Source organism: Fragaria vesca, linkage group LG6 (genome assembly GCF_000184155.1).
Source record: "Fragaria vesca subsp. vesca linkage group LG6, FraVesHawaii_1.0, whole genome shotgun sequence".
Taxonomy (NCBI): Eukaryota; Viridiplantae; Streptophyta; class Magnoliopsida; order Rosales; family Rosaceae; genus Fragaria; species Fragaria vesca.
In genome coordinates, this window is record NC_020496.1 from 14,945,810 (window position 1) to 14,970,417 (window position 24,608).

At 36.8% G+C, this 24,608-nt stretch overlaps 3 protein-coding genes across 3 annotated transcripts; 1 reads left to right on the forward strand and 2 right to left on the reverse strand.

Moving 5' to 3' along the window:
* Positions 1–146: 146 nt before the first annotated feature.
* On the reverse strand, positions 147–2,648 carry LOC101305958 (G-type lectin S-receptor-like serine/threonine-protein kinase SD3-1-like). The gene has a single exon (XM_004303058.1). It carries the CDS (start codon positions 2,646–2,648, stop codon positions 426–428), a length of 2,223 nt encoding a protein of 740 aa, XP_004303106.1. The 3' UTR covers positions 147–425.
* A 4,423-nt stretch (positions 2,649–7,071) lies between these two features.
* Positions 7,072–7,827, forward strand: LOC101315263. The gene has a single exon (XM_004305372.1). It carries the CDS (start codon positions 7,072–7,074, stop codon positions 7,825–7,827), a length of 756 nt encoding a protein of 251 aa, XP_004305420.1.
* A 1,319-nt stretch (positions 7,828–9,146) lies between these two features.
* On the reverse strand, positions 9,147–23,781 carry LOC101290792. The gene is made up of 25 exons (XM_004305373.1): positions 23,250–23,781; positions 23,060–23,120; positions 22,557–22,714; positions 20,993–21,078; positions 19,575–19,679; positions 19,381–19,478; positions 18,461–18,581; positions 17,758–17,940; positions 17,453–17,645; positions 16,747–17,321; positions 16,340–16,502; positions 15,963–16,237; positions 15,669–15,856; positions 14,656–14,732; positions 14,203–14,549; positions 13,977–14,045; positions 13,553–13,871; positions 13,000–13,128; positions 12,103–12,211; positions 11,950–12,021; positions 11,673–11,808; positions 10,962–11,255; positions 10,652–10,792; positions 10,058–10,231; positions 9,147–9,958 (listed from the first exon to the last, which is right to left on the reverse strand). The coding sequence occupies exons 1-25, from the start codon at positions 23,779–23,781 to the stop codon at positions 9,926–9,928; spliced, it is 4,638 nt and encodes a 1,545-aa protein (XP_004305421.1). The 3' UTR covers positions 9,147–9,925.
* Between the last annotated feature and the right edge of the window lie 827 nt (positions 23,782–24,608).

The following is a 24,608-nucleotide window of genomic DNA, read 5'->3' on the forward strand; positions in this document are numbered from 1 at the left end:
GGAAGTACAATTCAGAGTAATCACCATCCACCCCATAAGCCTTATTGCAATAAAATAAAATAACATACTATTGCTTTGTGCTTTAACAATAAGGAGAAGAAAATTGTGAACAAAATGCAAATATGGTGACCAGCATACATGTAGGATAAAGACTTAAAGAGATTTCTCATCAAAATCATTAAGACCTGGAATGTAGACACAAATTGAAAACTACATTTCACTGTTAACCCTGATCGAATCTATAAAACTAAGACAGCCACATTTCATCATGGTCAAGGGTCAAGTGGGAGATGAATAGTTTTTTTCTAAGAAAACCTGGATTGCTCACTGTGTTGTTAGTTACACATCAAACTTCTTAAGAATTAAAATCTTCTTCAAGATAGTTTGGACTCTGGTGCTATCAGTTGTCATTCAATGTCAACTTATCAAGCAAAAGGAGGTGGTGGGGGATCAACACTTGATGTGCCTGCTAACAGCGTAACCACCTCGGTCATTGAAGGTCTTTGATGTTCATCAGTTTGGAGACACCAAAACGCAATTCTTAAAACACGCTCGAGCTCTTGAGTTAGATGCATACCACTTAGTCTTCTATCAACTACATTCTCCGGATGCCCATCTGACCACTCTTTGTATGCCCACTCACAGAGGTCCCCAACTTCTCTGCACCCACTTACCAACACCAACACCATCCTACCAAAGTCTTCTACATCTCTCATTGCTGAAGAGCATGATTCATTCCCGACGATTGTCCCAACCCCAAAGCCAGTAACCTTGGCCTCTAAATTTTCATCCAATAACACATCCTCCCATTTCAAAGTCCCATGGATGATGCACTTCCTGCAGCTTGTGTGTAGATAACTAACGGCTCTTGCCACGCTTAAGCATATATCAACTCTCTTCCCCCAAGTCAGCCTCTTACACAGTTTATGGTCTTCTATATATCTGTCCACAGAACCATTTTTGACATATTCATAGACCAGAAATCTGTGATTTAACTCGCAACAGTAACCCTGTAGCTTTACAAGGTTTTTGTGATGAATGCCACCTATCAATGAAACTGCAGACCTATATTCTCTTTCTTCAGAGGATGTATTCATCTTTCTGATTGCAACTGATTCTTTATCCGGAAGAACAGCTTTATACATCTCTTTTCCAATCTGATGCTTAAAGTTTTCTGTGAAGTCCTCTATTTCAGAGATGGATAACACAATCAAGCCATTTGAACTCGAGCTGGTACAAGCAAAACTGGGTTTCTTCCTGACCAGATTCCTTCTTCTGAAGAACCATAAACCAAGTGCCAATTGAAATAAAAGAAATACAGCAACTGAGGCTGCTCCAATTAGACAAGGAAGGCAAAACTTGTTTGCTGAAGGGGAAGACAAGGAGAGATTAGGATTTACAGCTAATGGATCTGCACACACCTTCACAAAAGATACTGAACTTAGTGAGGGGTCCGAATAGCCAGTAACATACTGCTTCCTCTTCATTAAGCAGTTTGCTGTTCCATCGTTTGAGAAGGTTGCAGCTGTACAGAGTGGGTCCTTGAGACACAAGCTTCTACATTGCTGTAAACTGGTTCGGACAACTAAATCATCAGTAGAGTTATACATTCCATATAGGACAGTATGCTTATAACTAAACAAACTGGAACTAGATTCACATTGCTGAGATGGGATCAAGCACTTTTCTGTGGACCCGTTCACAGGATTAAAAGGGCATTTACAATCAGGCAACCCAGACTCGGTAAAGAAACAGATGCCACGTTGACCACAAGTCGCAAAGACATTACACTGGTTCTCAACAGCTTGCCAGACTGCTCTCCATGTCATTGAAGCTTCACGCCATGAGTACAAGCGTAGATTACCATCAACATCCAGCCTAAGAAATCGGTAACTTAAAGAATCATTGTAATCTTCCCCGAACATCGACCACACAGTTTTCAAGTTTTGGTCACGGAGTTGTAGGGCTCCCTCAGAGGTGAGGAAAGCGGTAAGATTTGAACTAGGAGCACTTCCACTTGTCCAATACACAAAATGACTTTCCCATCTAAGTTGCAACTGACCATAAGCATTCATGAAAAGAGTGTAGTAACTGGACATATAATCGGACACGAGATTCTTGCTTGCAGCTCGAAGCATCTGCGACCTAGAGAAGTTTTGTCCGGGAAGAAGTGTGTCAGAGGGGGTATTAAAACTTTGCCAAACAATATGTTTCTCTCCATTCAACAGGACAAGGTTTCCATTATCATGAAGAGCAGCTGAAACAACAGATAATTGGCTTGTTTTGCTGCTCCATACAGCCACTCCCTTCAAAGAATCAATAATTACTAATTCACCATCCTGGGTCAACTGGACATAAGACTTTTCACCAACCATGATATTAGCTCCAGCAGTCCACACCAGAGTTTGTTTTCCAGGTGGAATAGACTTTGAATTGAAACGGATCCCAACACTATAGTTAGCATCATCTGTTCGGTTAAAAAATCCGAATGCGAAATCACCATTTGGGGAGGCCCAGATGTTTGTGTCTAGTGCAGAAAGTTTTGAACCTAAAGGAATCTCTGAAAGAGCAAGAGAATGTAGCACGAACCGAGCAAATATAGTTAGAAGGAAAGATGATCTAAAGAGAAGTCCTTCCTGCTGAAGCATATTTGAATATGCTTATAGATCCTACAAAAACAACTAACTAGTATCAGGGCTTAGGGTTTAAGAGCCAGGGCATTCGGCCAGAGACTAAACTAATTTAAGACCAAACAACTGAACAAAGAAATAACAATCAAACTAAAACTCATACAGTTGAAATGCTGTACCTGAAATTCAAATAGCCGGCCTGGAGTGCCACCATTACCATCTCAGACACATTCCATTTATCTGAGCCCTGCAAAGCAAAATTGAGCATCAAAATTATGAAGAAACAAAGAGAAAACCACAAAACTGAGCTGTAAAGGTTATTAAAAACACAAACGAATCGGATCTCTCAAGTGGATGTTGCATTTAAGTTGCTATGTATAAATGGGACCCAAATTGAATACGCTGCTAATCTGATTGCTCATGACTAAGAAAAAACAATAAGCCAAACAAGAAGAGAAGGCCCATTTTCGTTATAATAAAGCTGCTTCCGTTAATTAAACCTCAAGTTGGCAACAAATTTGACATTTCCATCTGAAACACAAATATTTCTCGATTGACGAAGTTCAAGTGAGATGTGTGTTGGGAGAAAAAACCCCAAATGATGAAAGAAGCCAAGTAAGTCTAATCGAAAAGAAAATGAGCATGCCCAAAAGGAAACGACGGCATTTGATAAATATACCTTGATAACTTAAGCGGGGACTGTCCAACGTGGGAGCTGCAGAATTCGAAGGAGGAAGAAGTGAGAGAGAGAACTAGTGAGACTGTGAGCTGCTGCTGCTGCTTTTCTCTTGTTTTCACGCGTTCTAGGGTAATTATTGGTTGGTATATTCTCAGTGCGTCTTTGGGTAAATTTTATGGCCATTCATCTCGCTATTTTAACCAACGAGCGACGACAAAAGCTAGTTACTGTACTTTGGCTCATTTCAATATCACCGTCTGTATTTCACACCGGGATATATACTGCTTTGTGGTACGTTGATTGAGTTTTTTATTACTCTACTCTTTTCTTTACAGTAAAACCACTATAAAGTTTTAATTTACAGTAAAACCACTATAAATTAATAACGTTGAGACCAGTAAAATTTATTAATTTGGAGGTATTAATCGATAAATTATTAATTTATCAATTATTTAATAACTTATTAATTTATCAAATATTATTTGATTTCTTAAATATGACTTTTTATTTTTTTTCAACAAAAATAATATTGTTGTACATTGTTCAATGTCTATATTACCAAATTTATTACGTATATATTATTCATATGCTACTTTATTCGATGTACAATATTATTCAACGTACTATGTTAGTTCGAAGTACAAAATTAGTTCATTTGATGAACATTAAATAAACAAAACATTATTTAACCGTAGTCACACACGGCGTATCATCTCAAATGAGTAAAAAAAAAATCGAGATGAATGATGAAATGTGTAAAGCATTGTGCTAGTACAATAAAGATAATCCAAGTAGCACTAAGAAAAATTTGCATAATGGGTTTAAAAAAAATATATTAGACTTGTAAGTGAGTCAAGGGACGATATCAAATATGATCAAGCGATCAATGTGACCTTAATTTTTAAGGAAAAACAAGTCACAATTCATAAATGAAAAATTAATTTTATGTATTAAGAATTATTTATTTATATATTCATTGGGGTCTATGTGAATTCTCGTATTTGTATTATCTTATAAATTTAAAGAATTATTAATTTAGCACGTTGTTCCCAACTCGGAAACCGGGAAAAATCATTATTTTAATGAGATTATTAATTAATTGAGTATTAAATTATCGATGTTCTACTGTATTTTTTTTTTCCAAGGGAGAAATAGGTGTTCAAACTCATTTTCACCCCCATTTTCATTTTCTAAAGTAAAAAACAGAAATGAAAACACTACCCCGATCAAAAAAGAAAGAAATGAAAACACTACCAAATGTCATTTTAAAAGGATCTCACGTACACACCTAGTGCACATTTGGTACGGGGGATTGTGTTACCCCTGCTTAATTTCTTTCACAATCCTATACTACAGAAGCACAGCTTGTATTATGGATGCCTTGACCCATGTTTGGAGCCCTTAGGACTATAATTAAAACTCACACCAAGAACAACCTGCAAAACTACCTACAAAAAGCCAAAGATCCATCAAGCAATATCATCGTTTGAGGTTGATGTTCAAACATTAGACTTTAAAACAATATTCCCCATGTCTGTTCCTCAATTCTGAAATTGATCCAAAAATCATGAAATCAAAACAAAGAAAAGAATTAAGAAGTGGGTATTAGACAAATGCTTTTGAGCTCATCATTTATTTTCATCAACCCAACACCCACCTCACAACAAAACCAAATCAAACGCGAACAAAAAACAATGACTGAAAATTTGAGAGTTTTTAATGAATGAATGGATCGATCTTGTTATTTATCATTTAGATCATGATAGAGCACAAAACGATCATGAGCTAGATAAATTGGGTTATGCAAACAGAGAAAAGAGAGAGATGATGAATTGATCAATTCTAACCCAATCCGTTATTGAACACTTGAACTGAGAAGAACCCACTCAGAAACATCCAAAAATTGAACTTGAACAAAAGCAGAATATGAGATCGAAGTTGGTTTTAGGACAAAACCAAAACCAATCCGAATTATTCGGTTTAAGGTTTTTTCCAACCAAATCCGGATTTTAAAACTTTTAACCCGAATATTCGGCCCATCCAAATTTTCGGATCGGTTCGGGCTTTAGTCCATAATTGAAAAACTTTTGGTCCATCTACTATCTCACTGTAAAGTTAAACTCTAAGTTTTTGACTTGAGTAACATATTTTTTTATTAACGAAAAATATAAACTCAAAGTACAACAAGCAATCCGATGCACTCCCAATCTTTTCTACACTAACAGATTTTTTCAAGAAATGAGTTGAATAAGAAATTGTCTTATATATGGAGATTAAGTGTGGGAGAGTACACTGTAAGTAGAGATGTAATCAACCAATAATAATAATTTTTCAGGTATATAAATTATATATATTTACACATTATATAATTCGGGTCGATTCAGTTATTTTCAGTTTGTTTAAGAGCTTGAACCGGATCCAATCAGATTTAAACCGGTTCAGTTCGGTTCGGTTCGGTTCGGTTAGTTTTTTACACACATTCGGTTAAATGCCCAGCCCTATCGAAAAGATAGAATTGAGTGAGGGCGAACGAGAGCGAAGCATGATTAAGGCTTCCAGAATCCCAACAATTTTGGGGTTTCTATGTAAGACGATGCGTCAGGCGTTTTCGGACTGCATATGGTCATTAAATATAGTCTGTGTTTCAGCCGAACACGGGACACGCCCTATTTTGTTATGCAAGCAGTCCAGTCCCTTCTAATCTCCCGTACCAATGCAAACGTGCTACTAATGCTCTAGAAGGAAGATGAAGGTTAAACGGTTAAACCAACTCCACAATCTTACTTCACGTAACTGCCCTGATTAACTACGTCCTTGAAGGAATGATCACTTTTTAACTTTGATCATGTACTCAACAAAACCACTTGCTTAAATTTCCTATATTTTAACTTTGATCACGTACGTAAAAACTGAACTAAGACTGATCGATGTGAGGAAGCTAGGTAGTTTATAAGTAGCAGTTTAAACACTCCGGTTTGTAGTGTTTCAATCTACTTGTAACACCCTCCACGTACATTTTTCATATTATAACAAACCATTGTGTTCATAATAAGCACACTAAGTGTCAAGGACCATGCGTGTCCAAAAACCCTAGCCCTAACACCGTAAGTTAGCAAATTAAGCAGACCAGCAAGCTTAAAATTCACTAGGAACGGCATAACGCGATGAGAAGTGTCACTTCCTGGCCTAATGCTTAATTATGAGACTTTCATTTCATTTTATTTTTTCAGTTCTTATCTAATACTAGAGCTTAGTACTCGATCGGAAAAAGTGATTTACTTGGGTTTATTGTCCTGGCATTGTTTCTTATCCTCTTTTTTAATTTATTTTTTGCCCATCTTATCTGGTATATAGAAGTACATTAATCAATTATTCAAAAAAAAAATACATTATTCAAGTTTCAAAATAAATAAAAAACATGTGATTCAAAATTTCAAAGCTACAAAATCATGCATGTCTGAGAATTAAAGCACAGGGACTAATTAAAACAGTTAACTTGAGCATGCACGTTACTAGCGTGAAACAGTGAAACTTGTATAGTCATGTATGATTATAACTAAGAATGCCTCCTGAATGAATTAGCATTTTTGTATGATATGCCTGCAGAATGAAGGGACTTCAGAAATACGTACTCATTCCTTTGAAATGAAACTAAAATCATAATTTTATTTCTGAGTTCTAGCTGAAATTTAAAAGGGTTCCACTAATAGCTAGTCAGAAGCTGCAGAGATTTGAAATATTTCTTAGAAACTACGTACCATTATGAGGGTTATTGTCGGATCATGGGATCAGAAAGTCGCCATAGAAGTAGGTCTCAAAGAATCTGTTGTCGAAATCAAAACCAAGATAGAACAACTCTTGGGTGTCCCAGTCGCTTCACAAACACTTGCAGTCTGTGGCTTGGAGTTACTAGATGGATTAGACATGGAAGATTACCCGATTGTCACTGAAGGTACCAAACTTGACCTCACCATCAGATATTGGATGGCACCCCCAAACTTCAACCATTCAGGTAAAATTCAGATTATCATCAAGTTTTCAGCTAGACAGCTCCACATAGAGGTTGACAGGACCGAAACGGTGCGCAGCCTCAAAGAGAAAATACACATCATGGATGGCACCCCTATCAAAAGAATGTCACTCTTCTTTTGTGGAACCGAGCTAGAAGAAGATTTTCGCCATTTAAGTGAGTATGGTATACACGAGTTTTCTGAAATAGTTGTGTTCCTCAAGTCGATGAGTCGTGTAAAGGATGACCCTCCCTCCAAAAGGTTGAGTCTAGTGGTGCAAACTTCGTCGAGTTTACTTAACTCGGCGAGGATTCCTGTGGAAATGAAGGACTCGAGCACGGTTAATGAGCTGAAGGAATTACTTTTGAGAGGAAAAGTTCTCCCACTTGATGACTACTTGTTCATACACAAGCAGAGGATCATGCGTGAAAATTGCAGCCTCAAATGGCATGGTGTTGATGATGGGGATTTCTTATATGTCTTCAAAGGGACTGTTTGTCGTGGTTGATATTTATCAATATCATAAGCTAGTGCTAGAAGGATTAAACTTAGTCCTATAGCTGGCAATTCAGATTACTTCAACTAGTTTCTATATGAAGAAATGCATATATAGCATAGCTAATAAGGATTAAATTTCATGTCAAGTAAATGGTGACAAAATAAAAACACTTCAACATCCTGATCAGTGCCGACTATCACTACAAAATTAATTGTAATTTTTAGAATAAAGCTTAGTATGTAAATGTTAGCAGATCGAAGAACTGCTAGCTCATCCAATTCTGTGCATCTGTTTCTAAGAAGGGAGGATGAACTCACTAATATATTAAGATCAAGACAGGCCGGGCACAAGCATTGTCATGAGTATGCCTAACACGAATATGGCCATATGGGATTCTCTTCCTCATCATGTTACAGAAGCCCTCCTTTTGATCGTCGGATCTGGTTGCATTAGGGGTTTTAGGTAGAAAAATTCTTTGTATCCTTGGCTTCCTTGCAAAAATCACTAAAAGGGAATCTTATTTTTTATTTATTTAATTTTTTTTTGGGTTCGGAAATTTTTATTTTATGTAATATATGCTTCTCATATCTGATTCTTATTACTAGCCTGAAATGCAGAACAAAGGTGGCCAGCAGTGGCCACCACAAGATCTGGAGAGCAAAAAAGAAAAGAAAATTATATGTAGATCAGATTACTGCTATGTTTTAATATATTTTCTTCTTCTTCTTCTTCCTTGTATTAATTTTTCATTGGAGGTAGTACGTAGCGGTTAGCTAACTAGGAATATATGGCAAGAGAGAAGCAGGGCCTGCAGTTAAGCACCAAAGGGTGAGGCATGGTTATCAAGAGGATTGAAGAAGATATAGATGTGGGAGCCGTCTCGGACTCCATAATCAACAAGGGAAACCCCATCACCATTGTCGTTGATGGTATAGCTACGATGATGATCAACATGAAGAATCAAGATGAGCCGGTCATAAGGGAGCTTCTGCTGGGTTTCGATTTCCCTCTTGAGATCAGAAACCGTTGCATTGTTTTCGACTTGGACATGGAAGAGAGTTCCTGTCAAATTCTCCACAACCACCTTCATTGAATTCTACAGGCATGCATATCGAGGCTCATTATTATTGAGATCCATCAGAGAGAGAGAGAGAGAGAGAGAGAGAGAGAGAGAGGTGTTCACGTATGCTGCATTCTCGCAGGTTAGTTTCCTGAGTTGCACTGTATTACATGCACAAAGAATGAGCTGATTTTTAGAAGCTAGCTAACAGCGCATGCAAAGTTGCAAAGCAAACGAGTGTACCACATCATATTAATGTTTGTCTACATCATAATTCTATACCTTATATTAATTTCCATTCAATACACGTTAAACAAAACCGTTTCAACATCAGAAACTACAGCAAACCTTGATAACGAAATTGTCACCATTCATTTCGGTCCTTCGCTGATCGCGGCTAAAACTCCCCGAAAAATAGACATCATACATTAATAATAAAACAAAACAAACAAAATCTTTTAAAAAGAAAACCAAGCACTGGTTGCGGGTTTGTACTTCGTAGATTGATCAACGGATTTGTATCAACTTTCATTCTACATAGAAAGTGCTTGTTACCAGTATAAGCTTAACTTCTAGCAAATAGCAAGCTCCAGTATAATATCATGATGTTATATATTTTCCCCATCTGTAGTTAATACACGCAGATAGGAGATGTCAATCACTTTCCATAGTGACCAATCTGAGTTTTCTATCACCAACAAAAAACTCAGAAAGGTGGGTTTCCTGCCGTCTAATAAAAAAAGCTCATCTTGGTTATCAACACCATCTTTTCCGATTTTCTTGTGAGAATTCAATAGCTAACAATTTGCTGAAACAGTAAAAGCCAATCTGTTATCAGTTCTTCTCAGCCGTAGCGAGGTAGGCTCCCTTCAGTTACTCACTCTGATGAGTACTAGGCGTCAGGCAGTTCGTAATTTGTAAGGAGGAGACCCACTACTGCCTTGTTATAGTCTTGCCAGGTTGTATCTGCTGCATATCTTTACAGCAGATGATGCGAATCTTCAAGATTGGCATTGAAAGTGTTTCCATCTTATTTTCTGAAATAACTCAACTAAGTGCATCTTCCGAGTCCACCTTTACCTGAAAACAAAAGATGAAAGATATTGGACATTACCTACATGGAGACAATACTAAATGTCCATTGCTCGAGTAGCTGTAGATTGAGAAAATATAGATTACCAGTTGGAGATGTTTCAGCAAAGCTCCGTGTAGCAAATCTTTGAGGTGCTTACATTGATCCACCATGTGACCTGAATTTATCATTTCCTCAAGTTGGCACCAGAGGCGCTGAATTGTTGTATATGGAAACCAGACTCCAAATGGTCTTTTACGATTCATGATGTTGACCCGTCTCTGTTAATGGAACATAACAAGTTAAACGACCGACAGGAATGATATACCTATTCAGCATAAGTGAATATGGTTAATTAACTGGTGGGATTCAAGATACCATTTTCTACCACTTCGTGAGCTATCCTTCTTTTTTTTTTTCTTCTGAGAATGCACTTCGGTGAGCTATTGAAAACTCTTTACCGATGTACGATAAATCTTCTGATATCTTAAAATCAAATAACCATGGCCATAAATATCCTATTCTAAAAGCAATATAAACTACATGAAAGCAAACCGTAGTGTTTGTGTGTCACTTTGATCAAGTTACATATTCATATTGCAATTTGCAACAAACACAAAAATAATGGTATAACATAGGTCCAGATAATATCAGCTGAGCAAGAATTCAGAAGCTTTAGATAGAAAAAGGATGGACTTTACCATGGATGCAACAGACCCTATGTACTCAAGCAACAGATTCGTAGCTTCTCTATATCGGCCATAATTAACATAAAGTTGAAACAATAACGCCGGATTTGATTCTTGGCCAGTCATCCCCAATGTCCTTTCCCTCCTGCCATCCTGTTAACAGTCAGTGCATGTCATCAGGCTATCACGTTAAGAGACTGTGTCTTTTGAGGCTATCCCATTAAGAAAGAATATTAAAACATAGTGAATTGGAAATCAATGTACTCTGCATAAACAGCATACAGAGAGTTTCGTTTTGGTCCGGTGCAGCCTAAAGAGTTACCTTGAATAATTTAACCAACCAAAGGGGCAGTTCGATTTGAGAATCTGTACGAAGAAGAGTTTCGGCAACAACAAATGGTAGACGGGCATGGAACACTTTATATCGGTCCTGTATATTGTGAATGTAAAACAATTTAAAAATACGAAGAAAATTACATATAGGCAAAGAGAGAGAACATTGAAAACATGAAGAATGAACAAAACACATTGTGGCCTGTAATGTGGAATATCCATACATTGTCCCGATTTCATTAAAAAATATTTCTTTGACTAATTTGATAAAGGAAAAAGATATCCACAGATTGTCCCGAATTCATTAAATATATTTATATGACTAATTTGATAAAGGAAAAAGACAACAACCTTTCACCTACATTGTATTGAGAATAATGTAAGTTCACAACCTAAGTGGGTATAAAAGTATAAACATTGTACACCTCTAATCAAATACAGATACCAAAACACTTAAATTTTGGAAGCTGATCACACCCCAAATAAAAACAAAGAACAAAGTTCTACTATGGATTAAAATCAAAATCACAGTTCCGTTTGTTTTTTTTTCTTTTTTTTTGCAACTATCCAAGAGCAAAACTTGGCCGGTCCATGATCAACAACATATTGTCTTATAACCCATTTAAGAAACAAATTTTGAGATATAATTTTTTCTCTAATGAACTAAACATGGAGAAGAAGAAAGATAGAAGATACGCACAAGATAAAGCTCGAGAGTTCCCCATTGACTAATTCCGTTGGGTTGTTGATTTGATGAATGTACTTCAGGTGAACCATGAACAATCACTTCATCCTTTGAAGAAGTCAACAGAAGACCCTGTGTTGTGGGATCATCCCTGAAAGTTATGAATTGCAACATTTAGTGTCAGTTTTAAGAATTATGTAGCCAAGCTGTAAAACAAAGTAACCTAACTGAGCAAAAATTAAAAGTATTGGAAGCCAATTGCTTGTCTTGGTATGGAAAAGAATTATCTTACCCAACCCTTGAAGAATCAACTATATGTGGAAAGCATTTTAGTGACATAGCAGAGAAAACTCTTTCCAATCCCCTGAAAAAGCCAACATCGGGGTTACATTGAATGCTTATAAAGGAAAAAACATGTAATAGTAAATAATATACACATATGTACCTCTTTAATTCTGAACCTTTGAAGAATCTTAAGAGAACTGTAAATGCCATATCATATAGATTTGTCTCGATCAAGAGATCAACCAACTCTAATTGTGCTTTCTGGGTTCCTGATTGTAAAGAAAGGAACATAACATAATCAAAACAATAGAAAGTGAATAAAGAAGGCAAAGCAAACATTTCCAACCGAACCATGAGATGTAGACATCAAAATGCTCAGAAAGGTGGGACGTATTGGCTCTCAAAGGAAAGAAATGAGTATCATACCTAGGAGGGCTTGTAAAAAAAGCTGTTCTTTGCTGTCTTTTTTCCTCCTAGGGTTATGAGTTAGAATATGATATTTTCAAAGACAATTCATGATAGCTGCTTACCATGTGATGAATAATCTATGATCGCTAGTTCTTAACAGTGGCATTTTTTTTTCTCTTGGGTTACTAGTGACGGTGTTATTATACTTATGTAAACAGATGAGGACATGACTACTATCAGTCCATCAAACCATACCCAAACTTACATAATATTAAGGGATAGTTTCTATAACAGGGCTTTCGATCTTGTTCATGAAGTTGCAGTTGTGACTCAGTTACTCTTCAAGACCTTCAAGACAAAAGCTATGAAGAGGTTTGGAAGATTTCCAGAGAGTTTTTGACTATTTAGATCACTAGTCGGTCCTCAAGGAGGTAGTCACATATCTGTTCTCTATTTTTCCATCTCTAATGCTTTTATAGCAGGATGGAAAAACACAGACTAGGGAGAGACTAGGAAAGGAAATGACTCAGACTTCTCCTTTTTCTTTTTTCCCCAAGTAGGTATATATATGATATAATCACCCAGAAAGTGGGGATTATGATGTTGATTGCTTAAAAAGTATATAACTTAATCAGCACAGCACAATTACCTGTATTTGTCCATTTGACATGTGCCAATGACAGCAGATATTCTGCTGAAGTTAGCACATACTCATTCTCAATTTTCTGAATATCTATATAAGATTTCCAACTTTGGGGATCAACATCATTGCTTGCTGCTGCAATACAAAACAAAAAGAAAGCACTGGATTACAAAGTTATATACAAGGAATCTATATATTAAAAAATACACACATAAATGTAAAGAGCCTTCCAGTAAGGGATCCTTCGAATTGTGCAGCTTGTGTCTGTATATGTACATTCATGTCTCCTATCTTGTGCATATTCATTATCTCTTCTCAAAAAATAATATGTACTGGTGAGGGCCAAATTCCATACAAAGAATAATATAGAATAGTAGTAACTTGTTTTTTCAATATCAGCCATCGAATTTTGAACCAACAGTTGATGAGCATTTAACCTTTTCCTCAGAAAATTGAGGATCAGAACTATGGGTATATAGTTTATGAAAATATGCATGGTAATCATGATCTGAAGATAATAAAAATAAAAATAAAATTTCTTGGCGGTTCCATCACTTACACTGGTCTTCAATTGTTATTCTAGCCTTTTTACTCGGATACTGCTCGTTGTGAAGAGCATTTCTCTCAAGCAAAGGATCAATCCAAGCATATGCAGGAAGAACAAGATAAAGTGCGTTGATAGCAGCAGAGAGCCCATTCTGGATTTCTTTCAGTGCTCGCCACAATTGCTTGTAACCTTTGAGAGATGTTTCAGTTCTCAAACGGGCAGAATAAAGGTACATGTAGCTTGCTGCTTTTCGCCAGTTATGCTGATGCATTTCAAATGCATAAAGCAACTTATATAAGTTTGGCTTTGCTAAAATATCTGACCGCTCTGCCTGCATATTTGAGCAAAAGAAAGAAAATGAACACCAGGACAGCAAAAAGTAAGGGGAAAAAAAGCACAAAAAACACAATACCCAACAGCAATTATTAAGTCATACCTTCCAAGAAAGCTCTTGTTCTACCTTCTCTGTAAGACCAATGAACGGTAGCTGACCACCACAAAGAATCTGCCATCAATGACAATAGAAAAAAAAATTAGATAAGAAATAGCCAGTAATACATTACAAGCTCAAGTGGAAATAGAAACCAGCTGCCGCAATCCCTCAAAGAAAATAAAAAATGGTTGAAAGCAAACAATGATTAATTCAAAATGTGATCGGAAACCTTTATGGCACGACGTTCATAAAGAACGATTATAAGACGCCTCAACCAGATGTACTTGCTCTCCTCATCTGGATTTGAAATTATTGCACAATATGCATCATAAAACAGATTCAGATCTAAAGTAAACTTGCAAACATGTGCCCAAAGTCTTCCTTTAATGGTAGATACTGATTCATTATGTGGAGCTCTGCCGTGAGACTCATTGTTTGCACTGTCAGCCTCCTCAACTTGCTCAAGTGCAGCAAGGGCAAACTGACATGCACCATCACTAATACTATATTGCTCAAATATCTGCATTGCCCACTGATAGTAATGCAGCCTCCATGCAGCATCTGATACGCTACCATCTGAACCAGAGAAAGGTAAGGCAAAGGAAATAGGGAAAAAAAAAGAAAAAAAACAGAACTCTTAATAATAAAATTATTGTTCAATGCATAGAGGTAATAAACTCACCGATACCAAGATGTGGCAACCCCACTTCCTGAGGCAAGCTTTGTAAAGCCTGAGCTGCTTCTTTTCCAGATGCAGCTCTGAAAAGATAAATCACAATATACGTTTTCATGCATTTGAAAACTGGAACTTTAATAATCCCAGGAGCAAATTCACAGCATTAGGCGTGATTATTCTAATAAAACCTTCGTGATTTCCTTTGCATGCACATTACTTTCCCAATTTTCTGGTTTAATAATGTACTTTTTCATTCTTACTATGATCAAGAGTAGAGTTGTTGAGCAAATTAGAGACTAAAAGCTTTTTCTTTTATATTATATCTTCAAATAATGGGAAATAGAATAGGAGAAAGCTGTAGAATAGTTTAAATGCCCTACGAATATCCATGAAACCCTAAACCCTAAACCAAGCAGCTCTCTATATGACGTTCTAAAGTCATGGATTTCTCTTTCAGCTCATCGGATATCCACGAAATGTTCTGAGGATAGGAACTGGACTGGTAGTTGATAACATTTTCTTCCATATTTTATATGCAGAGATTTAATAAAAGGGGCTGAAGGGCCCTAAAACAGGAAAAAAAAAATTAAAAAAATAAAATATGTGTGTTGATGCTTCCTACTCCATTAATACGAAATGCTTTATATGCTAAGTCCAAACAATGCCAATAACAATATGACCGCATCCCAACAATAGCCCAATGTTTGCCTTTATTATTTTCTAAATAAGATTTTCTCAGTAAATTTGATGAGTCAGTGCAAATATGAAAATTCACTGCAATATACGCAAGAGGTGGGTGACATGAGGAATATAATCAAGGCCAAAATAAAATAACTCTTTGTTGTATAATGCTTTTTTATGATCTGATCAATAAATGCTTTTTCAACTTTTTTTTTTTAAAAATTCCAAAGCACTTTAAGAGGTAACTTTTATTCAAAAATAAAAAATAAAAAAAAATAAAAAAGAGGTAACGCTTGGGGAGGTAATATATAATACATAGAGAACAGAGAAAGTAATACCTGAAGAAACAAAGAACAGCTTCATGAACTTTCTTCTCTTTCAGGACCCCGTTTAATCCACGATGTGCCTGAGCAAGGAAGCAGCATCCTAAAAGATGATGAAGTATGCACCATTCGCCATCTGTAGCTTGAATACCGTGAGAAGTCTTCTCCTTTTGTAAATGTGCCTCCACAATAGTGAGTAGGCGCTTTATGCAAAACATAAACAATAGTTGAAGTAAGGACATAGTTCAACAAAGCATTTGTGAACATAAAAGCCCAGCTATTAGAGGAAGCTATATGTAGAGAAATAACCTCAACAGCATCATACTGCTTGTGCCTAAGCAGAATCAATGCAAGATCCGCTGCACGCCTCAGGGGAGTAAGAGGTTCCCCATTCTGGCCCCACATGGTCCAGCTAGCAAATTCTCGTATTGAATCAATTATGTCCTGAACATTTGGTATGCTTCTTGGAGAAAAGGGGCTCTGGTCTTTGTCAGAACTTCTAACATTGAGTAAGAATATAAAAGCCAGAGTGAAGTCACACTTCCCAAGCTTCTCATTCCATGATCTTCTGCCTGTGTTGCTACCTGAACCATAAAAATAGGATAATCATCAGGGAACCAATAGAGTTTGTAACACTAGCTAAAAGCTCATAAAGGATCCAGGATCCAGCACTAGCATTAACACACCAATTTGTAACAATGAAAGTTGAGAGCTGAAATCTTCAATTGAAGCTGATTCAGAAGGTGTGGTGGCAAAGAAATGTAAGAGAAGCCACTCATAAATGATTTCTTGAATCATGGGAACCAACATGAGTTGTATTTTGGATATATCATCAAGCAGCATATTGATCTGCATGCAAAAAGAAAAGGGATAATCAAATATATCAGAAGTTTACTGGATTGACCTTTCATTATATTCTATTAAATTGGGAGTGCTATAATCTTATAAATTATAGTTATTGAAACCTTTATCTTTTCTCATAAAATACTCTTCCAACACTCATTCACCACCAATACCAAATCCAGTAACCGCTTGCGAAGCCAAAAAGAATCTTAGAAACTTAACAAGACAAAAGATTAAAGAAAGAACTCACCTGCCCACTTATGCTCACTAGATAGCTTAGAAACAGATGAATATCCAGTGCAGACTCAAACATAACCTTTGCAACTTGAGATGTAGCCTGGACCAAGATGGAGGCATTGATATCCAATGCTACTTCAGCATCATAGTTTTGTGTAATTTTCCGAGGTACGAGATACTTTAGATAGTTCTCAATCACACTCAAAATACGGCTCCATGTGCCAAATTTCTCGAGCAAAGCATGAAGAGACAACATCATGTCGATAGAAAATTTCCTCAAATTTTTGTGATCTGCTAGATTTTTCTCCCAGGCAACATCAGTTCCAAGATCCGATATATGAAGCATTGCTGCTGTTGAACTAATTCCAGTTTCTAATACCTTCAATAGACGTGGAACAATTTCTTCAGGTGAGATAACTGGTGGTGTTCTAATGAGTGATTCATAATATATAGCAGAAGCTGTTTTTCCCAATTGCTGGCTAACGTTAATGACACATCTCAGCATTTCAGCAAGTATCTCACAATCAAGAGCCTCACCAAATGAATCCAACCCAAAGCTTGGAGAATTGCCAAGCTCATCCAAAGAGCCTATCAAGCATGAATTTGGATATGAGAAACCATATCTAAAAAAAGAGTGGACAAACTATTAAACAAGAAATTATATTTCTGAAAAAACAGACAAAAATTAACTCTACTTCATACGAAGGACAGTGAGATACCATCATTAACCCGCTCAATATCCTCCAAAGAACGAAAAAGAGATACTGAACTCTTTCTAATTAAACCAACAGTGCCGGTTGAGGAATCAACAAGCAAGCCACATGGTGCATTGCTCTTGCACCAGTTTTGGAAATAGCAAGCACAAAAATTTTTCCAGCAGCAAAATATTGACGATGGATTACCAGTCAGACCCTATCACAATATAAAAAGTTTATCAGTTGGTTACTAAATCCAAGTGATTCCTTCCCTCCAATATGTGCATGTGCATGTGAATGAGAAAGAAAAGTCAAATCACTAGGAAAACCTCATCTTCAATCAGGGAAAGGATTTCTTTTTTCAACCCATCAGCAGTTAAGGAGTGGAAATCTGACTCGGTCCAGTGCCTATTATAATCCAACAAAGTTGTGCGCAAAGCAGCATTATGATGAATGCCAGGAAGAAGCAGCCTACGTAAGAAAATAGAAGATACAACCGGTAGAATATGATCCTGTACAAAGTCGCATCAAGCAAAGCATTGTAAGCAACAATTTTAACATCTAGTAACATCTTGCTTGGATGAAGCATGCATTTTACAAAAGCTCACAATTGTTTATTTTACATATACATACATATATAAATACACCTATATCTATATATGTTTAGATTCAACCCCCTAATACTGTTACAGCCTTAATCCCAAATTTCTGTGTAGTCATCATAAATTCTATCTGAAGTTATCCAAAATTATATTAGATATGCAAAAGTAGGAAAGAATAACAGTTGTCTGCAAAATGTCTTCCTCTCTGATTATGTAGATTGTCCTAATTGGAGCCATAATTATTTAATTGATAATGACCCGCATTCTAGCCTAACCATCTCAGTGAGTCAATACTTGCAAACAAGCTCAAAATCATTTATACACGTAAACCAGAATTTCAAGCAGGGCAAATCAGAGATTCTCAAACAGGAATCAGATTTTCAAGGAAATAGGATGCTAGTCTACAACTAAACAATATAAGACAGCATACCTTTGAAGATGAAAATACTGAATGAGTTATCAAAAGAAGGTTGTCTGAAGAATGTTCAGAACTTTGAAAGAGTTGATCTGCAACAAAGTCCTCTTGCAAAGCATAACAAACGGCATCAACCCTACAAATACAAATGCAACTAAGGATCAGAGCACTCATCTAAATTTAAAATAGTCATGTACACTGTATAGTGGACCCAAACACAATTTTAAGAATTCCTGATAAAAAGATACCCATAATCAGTGGTGTTCGCAGTCACCTGTTGACCTGATGCAGCAGACCTACTGCTTAGATACCAGGATCAACAAGCTCTAAAGCTTGGGGCTTTAAACACACACAAAACACTTGGATTTGGGAATCACTCCCTGGTTTCTCACCAAAATTTAGGCCTCTCACCCAAACTAGGCTTCACGCCAATCCCATCACAGGAAAACTCAGAAACACTCTGATAATTTTTATTCATATAACATAACATAGCATACCTAGGTAGTCCTTACACTTATTTATACTTGAGCTGGTAGCTCAAATGGACTGCACTAAAGACTCTTAAAGACTCTTCTAAAACTGAAGCATTAAAGACTCATTAGGACCCTCTCTTGAAACTGACGCATTTAAGACCAACTTAAAGAGACCTTAAGACTTCTAAACTGAAATGGAAATATGAAAAGACACAAACAGCTTAGAGACTTCAGGCATCAGACTTTGTTACCCTCCCAGGTGTAAAAATTATCTTGAATGATCAGGTGCTTTCTCCTTCCATTTGTTTCGCTCATAAACCTTGAAAGGTTTGACTATGATGTCCTCATCATGACCAAGATATTCATGGTCACCTAAGGGTTGAGATTAAGACACTTAGAAGGAAACTAACAATATGGTTAAACCACAGTCAATTAAAAATTAATAGGAGTGAATAGACTTACGTGTTGACATTCTTATGCAGCAAGTCATGAAGCACCAGACCATTATTTTTCAATATGCATATCTTGTTGGAAATAAGTTTGACATCAATCCATCCATCCTATGGAAAAAGCAAATCGATAACACATTTGGTATAAGAGGTCACAAGGACACAAAACTTAAGAAACCCAAAGATTAAATAAACAAAAAAAATTACCTCCTCAATAGGAATAATTTGTTCTAAAGGTTCCATCAATAAAACAATTCTGTCTCCCACATTACAATGGAGGCTATATACGTAGATGGTGTCTGAGTTAATTTCCTTCATGAAATCAAACAAAAGCAGAAATGCAAATATAATATCAGGCTTGTTTAACTGAATGCATATAGAAGAAACATCAAGTCATGCTAGAGGAATATAACTGATTTCTATATGCAGTTTAAAAATGAACCATGGTTTAGTATGAAAATGATAAACTTTCACTAGTTCTTAGCTACTGCCACTTTCATCTTATACGGATGCATTTGTGATCTGCCATTGTTTCTGCTGTGTGTTGCTTTGAGGCAGTTTTGACCCTAAAAGTCAACTCAGGAAATCTGTGTAAAATTAAAAGTATATGAATTGGCGCAATCTGGGGTTGCAAAACTTGGAGAGTTAGTTATGGGATACACACACTTCTAATTATATATATATAGGATAGCTTTCCAGAGCTGGGGGTGGATATACCCTACTACCCACCAGGAACTAAGCTCACTTGATTAGAACTCATTCGTGTAGTACGGGTTCGGAAAAAAAATGAATTATTTGCTTTCTGGTTTGGAAATGTCTCTCCTTTTCAGAATTCCTCTTCTGTGGACGTACCGGAATACAATCTTGGATGGGAAGAGAAAGAGAACCACCTTCTTTGCATTCTCTAGTACTTACTGGGCAGCTGCCCTAATGGTCCCTAGATGGGAAGTAATAGGACTTGCACATACATGCCATGCCTCATTCAGACATCATATTGGAATGCAGTCTCTTGTGTAATGTGGTGCTTAAGGAGAAAATGAATTGCAAGAACTTACAAAGAAGTGGAATACTTTTACACTAAGCCACCACCACTTATACAAGCACCAGGCCAAACATAGGCCACAATCATAACTAATATCTATGTGCACTTCCAGAGCAAACCAAACATCAAATCACAAATTGCCATCACCACGACAGTCAAAAAGATAACTATAACAAATAATATTTTGATAAAAGAATCTCATTAAAAATTTATGAACGTTAAAGCTAGAGAGGTCAACTTTGTACAGGGAAATGGTATTTGTTTTCGGATGTTCCGAATGATACGAAGATGTGATAATGTGAACAAATTGCGAATGATACTGAGTGTAAAAACAAAAAATTATTTACATATCTATATTGCTTTTTCTTTGTCAAGCAGACTTATCTCCATATTTCTTTTATACTTTATTTGTTAAACTTAGCCTGAGATTTAAGAAATGTTAAATATGCCAACTGCGATATATAGAAATACTCACTATAAACAAAAAAACAACAAAACAAAACAAAAAAAAAATCATAACCCATTCTAATTTTGTCTTTGTTAGAAAATTTAAAATCTTAGCAGTAGTATTGTGTCTCCATACCAAATTCTCACTGTACAAGATTGCCAAAGGAATTATGCTCGAATTGTTTTCAGCTTGACCAACCCACACTCTTACTAATGCAGCTCCTGCACCATACAAGTTAGAAAATCATAAAATACAAGTAATGCTTTCTCATATTGAAAGAGGACACTAGTGTGGATAGGATCATTTTGCAATTTTGGAAAGAAGAATGTTCTGATAAATTGGAGAACACAAGTGTGAATACATGCTATAGTTCATTGAAATTTTATTTTCTTGTTGCTGCAGAGCATAGATAATGGAACTTCCAAAAGGAAAATTTGAGGAGATATATGGTCTCACAAAGCTATACAAACTATGAACAAGCATTAAAAGACCTTTAGGTCATGAGAAAGTCATTGCATATATAGATTTCAGATGTTGTCAAATAGATTCCGATGTTTTATACATACACACACATATACATCACTTGTATCTTTTCTTAACATTATATATTACTTGTACCTATAACTTTAAAGTCAACTAAAGAATTAGCCTTTATTATGTTTGTTGGATTCATTCTCTTTTTCTTAAATGAAAAAGAAATGATGAAGAGATTATGATCCTATTACCAGTGGAAGAGACTTCCACCCTTTTGCTATGATACTAAGCATATGACGACCTATTTCTAATAAATTTCTCCCTATTTCTTGAGAATCATTTGTCCTGACTTGTATGGCTACAGAACTGGCAATAATTTGTTTGCCGAAAACAAGTGGATAAAATTTTTATTTATAGAGAAAACAAGTGGAGGGTTTTGTATGTATCAAAGTTAATCAACCAGATAGAGGTTGTGGTATTCCAGCCCAAACAATACAGGTAGCCAATCCCGTAAACCATACATGAAAACCAACATATATTTGTATCATCACCAAAATTCATTCATACAACCGACCTTCATTTGCATATGAGGCTGACCAGTTTTCCTTTTTTCATTGTTAGAATCATAAGTCATAACAAATCATGAATATGGAACTTGACACGAACATCATGTCTCACAAAATTCTACCCATTTTAAAAAATTATGATTCCTACGGACAATAATTTGCAGAAAACATCTGGCAGCCATTTCCCATTATTGCTTGCTTGATTACACACATAAAGATGACTAATTTTATACAAGTTCACATTACCTTCCAATCCTTAAGTTACTAAATACTCTATAAAACAGAACACTATAATCACAAGCCAAACTTGAGACAACCCCAAAACCCATCCATTCTTAATATGTTACTGGTCAGCGAATACCGTAGACACATTCATTGGACACTGCAAACCCTAAAACCTGTTAAACATATGCCTATAAGATTTAACTGCTGACCTTAGCATGATTCTTTTGAGTTTTTCTCAGCATAAAGTGCTGCATGTACAAGCCTAAAGTCTTTGCTAAGTTCATTCATGTACAATAAATACCACACAAGAGAATTAAAACTAAGAAGTTTTGGTTTGAGAGATTACTATTTTTATTAGCTGGTAATGACAAGCGACTACTGAAGAACAGCATAAAAACAATCACAAAAAGAATGAGGAAAACGGTAGCACTTGCCTGCCATTGTCGGACCGTTCAACTTATGGGAAAAGAGCCTGCTATGAAATAAGAGATCCCATACACGTAACACCCCATCCGTATGAATCACAAATATAAGTGGTTTCCCATGAACCATAGATATAGCCAAGTCCTGCACAGCCCCTACTATCCTACCCCTGCAGTATAAGTTTCATTTACCATTTATCATTACCCGAGGATAAAAATTAAGAAGTTGTGTTACAATATATGCCAGGAAATCACATGTTAAAAGCAAAAGAATAAAGTGATGTCGTGTTTTTAGGGATTCTCATTTGCTTACTTAACAGAAAATGCTAAGACAGACAACACAACTACCATTCAGGCACTCTCAGATGTTCATTCTCAAGAGCAGTCAACTAATTTATCTCTACATGTGTCAATTAACCTATAACATTTCAAACATGAGATATCAATAAACAGATGACTGGAAATTGTATACACAAACCGGTTATTTCAAGTAATTCCTAGTTGAGTGAACGTACCTTGCCATGAAACCCCACAAGCTACTGATTCCTGGATCATCCCGAAGCTCTTGCAGAAAACCTTCGAAAGCAGGAAAGAAGCATTTTGAATTAGGGGAGGACAACACAGTATCAACAATTCAAACAGTTGTATACGAATCAATGCCATCAAACTAAGATTACAAAGGCACACAACCAGAAAGCCTAATACCAGGAGCAGTGGAGTCAAGTGTAAGTTGAAAGCAAGCGAGCGAGCCGTCGTTGCGGCCTACAACAAGACATCCAGTAGGCGTCGCCGCCGCACTCGTTATAGGTCCATGGGGATGCAAGCTAACCTCTCTGATAACAGAGCTGGAGGCATAATTGGAGACGGTTCCGAGCCTCAAAAGGTAAGCGACTCCGGCGACGGTGAGCGCATAAAGCAGATAGGGATGGCTCCTGGAACCGATATCAATTTCATTTTTGCAGAGGAAAACCGAGGAAGAAAGCGCTTGTGGAAAAGTGATTCGCAGACCGAGTTTTGGAAACTCCTTGTTGGCACAGAGCTCGAGTAGTTCGAGAGCGTGAGGGAGATGCTTGTGGATTCTCCATATGAGATAGGTGGGAGGGTCTCCGATGGCGATGGAAGAAGCGCAGTCGTGAGTGAGAGGGGCGCAAGTATCGGCGGAGGCGGAGGCGGCATCAGAAGGGACAGGGAACTCGATCCATTTCAGTGAATCGCTGCCGAGGATTGGGACCTCCATGGCTCTACTGCTATTCCGATTACGGCAAAACCCTAATATCTTTTCGCTCTATTTTTTTTTCGGGTTACATAAAACCCTTTACAGGAGTCAGTAAATTACTGTCAAGACCTTCGGCGCCAACAATCTTAACGCTGCAACTTGAAAAATTGATCTCGTTTAATAAATATGTTTTTTTTTTTAGAGGAATAATTTACGGCCTTGTATTTAGGAAAGAATCAGATTACATGACTTACCCGTTCATGAATGAGATTATATATACACGACTTATTTCGGTAGAGCCACGTAGACTTGAACTCGAAAACACTAGCCCAATCTTTGAAGCACCGACAACACCCGACTGCCCCAATAAGTCAAACGATCAACGCTAAACATGCCGCCCCTTAATGTGTCCGACCGACTCCCCATCCATGCAAAGACAGCGACAAAAGCAAACCAAATATGAAATCCCACTTCAGGCTGCAACATATTGAATAACCAGAAGGCCATGGATCATCATCACCCGTCCGGCAGCCTCCCAACGACGGTGAGACGAGCCCATCCGCAGTAGTGAGCCGCCGAACGGGAGGAATTTAACGTAACCCTTGCTCAAGGGTGTACGACGCTACAGTCTCTCTCTAGGTTAGAGAGAGCGTTTTTTCCCACCGCGCAAAAATTATATTTATCACTTTAGTTTTTAATTTTTAGGTCACAATCTAAACTTGGTATTACGATAGAGGCCTATTACCAACCGTATCAATTACGTCGGTATACCAACTTCGACGGTTGGTTTTGGTAGAAGATTTTGCCTACCAATCATAAGTTGGTTGGTACATGGTATTAGTAAACAA

What these genes read in the sequence shown, in the direction of transcription:
- LOC101305958 (XM_004303058.1), bottom strand. Translation starts at nt 2,648, where the DNA reads ATGCTTCAGCAGGAAGGACTTCTCTTTAGATCATCTTTCCTTCTAACT.
- LOC101315263 (XM_004305372.1), top strand. Translation starts at nt 7,072, where the DNA reads ATGAGGGTTATTGTCGGATCATGGGATCAGAAAGTCGCCATAGAAGTA.
- LOC101290792 (XM_004305373.1), bottom strand. Translation starts at nt 23,781, where the DNA reads ATGGAGGTCCCAATCCTCGGCAGCGATTCACTGAAATGGATCGAGTTC. An exon ending in TCTTGTACAGTGAGAATTTG is followed by an intron (nt 19,680 to 20,992) that starts GTATGGAGACAC and finishes GATTTCATGAAG; the next exon opens with GAAATTAACTCAGACACCAT. An exon ending in AAAGGTTCAGAATTAAAGAG is followed by an intron (nt 12,022 to 12,102) that starts GTACATATGTGT and finishes TGGCTTTTTCAG; the next exon opens with GGGATTGGAAAGAGTTTTCT.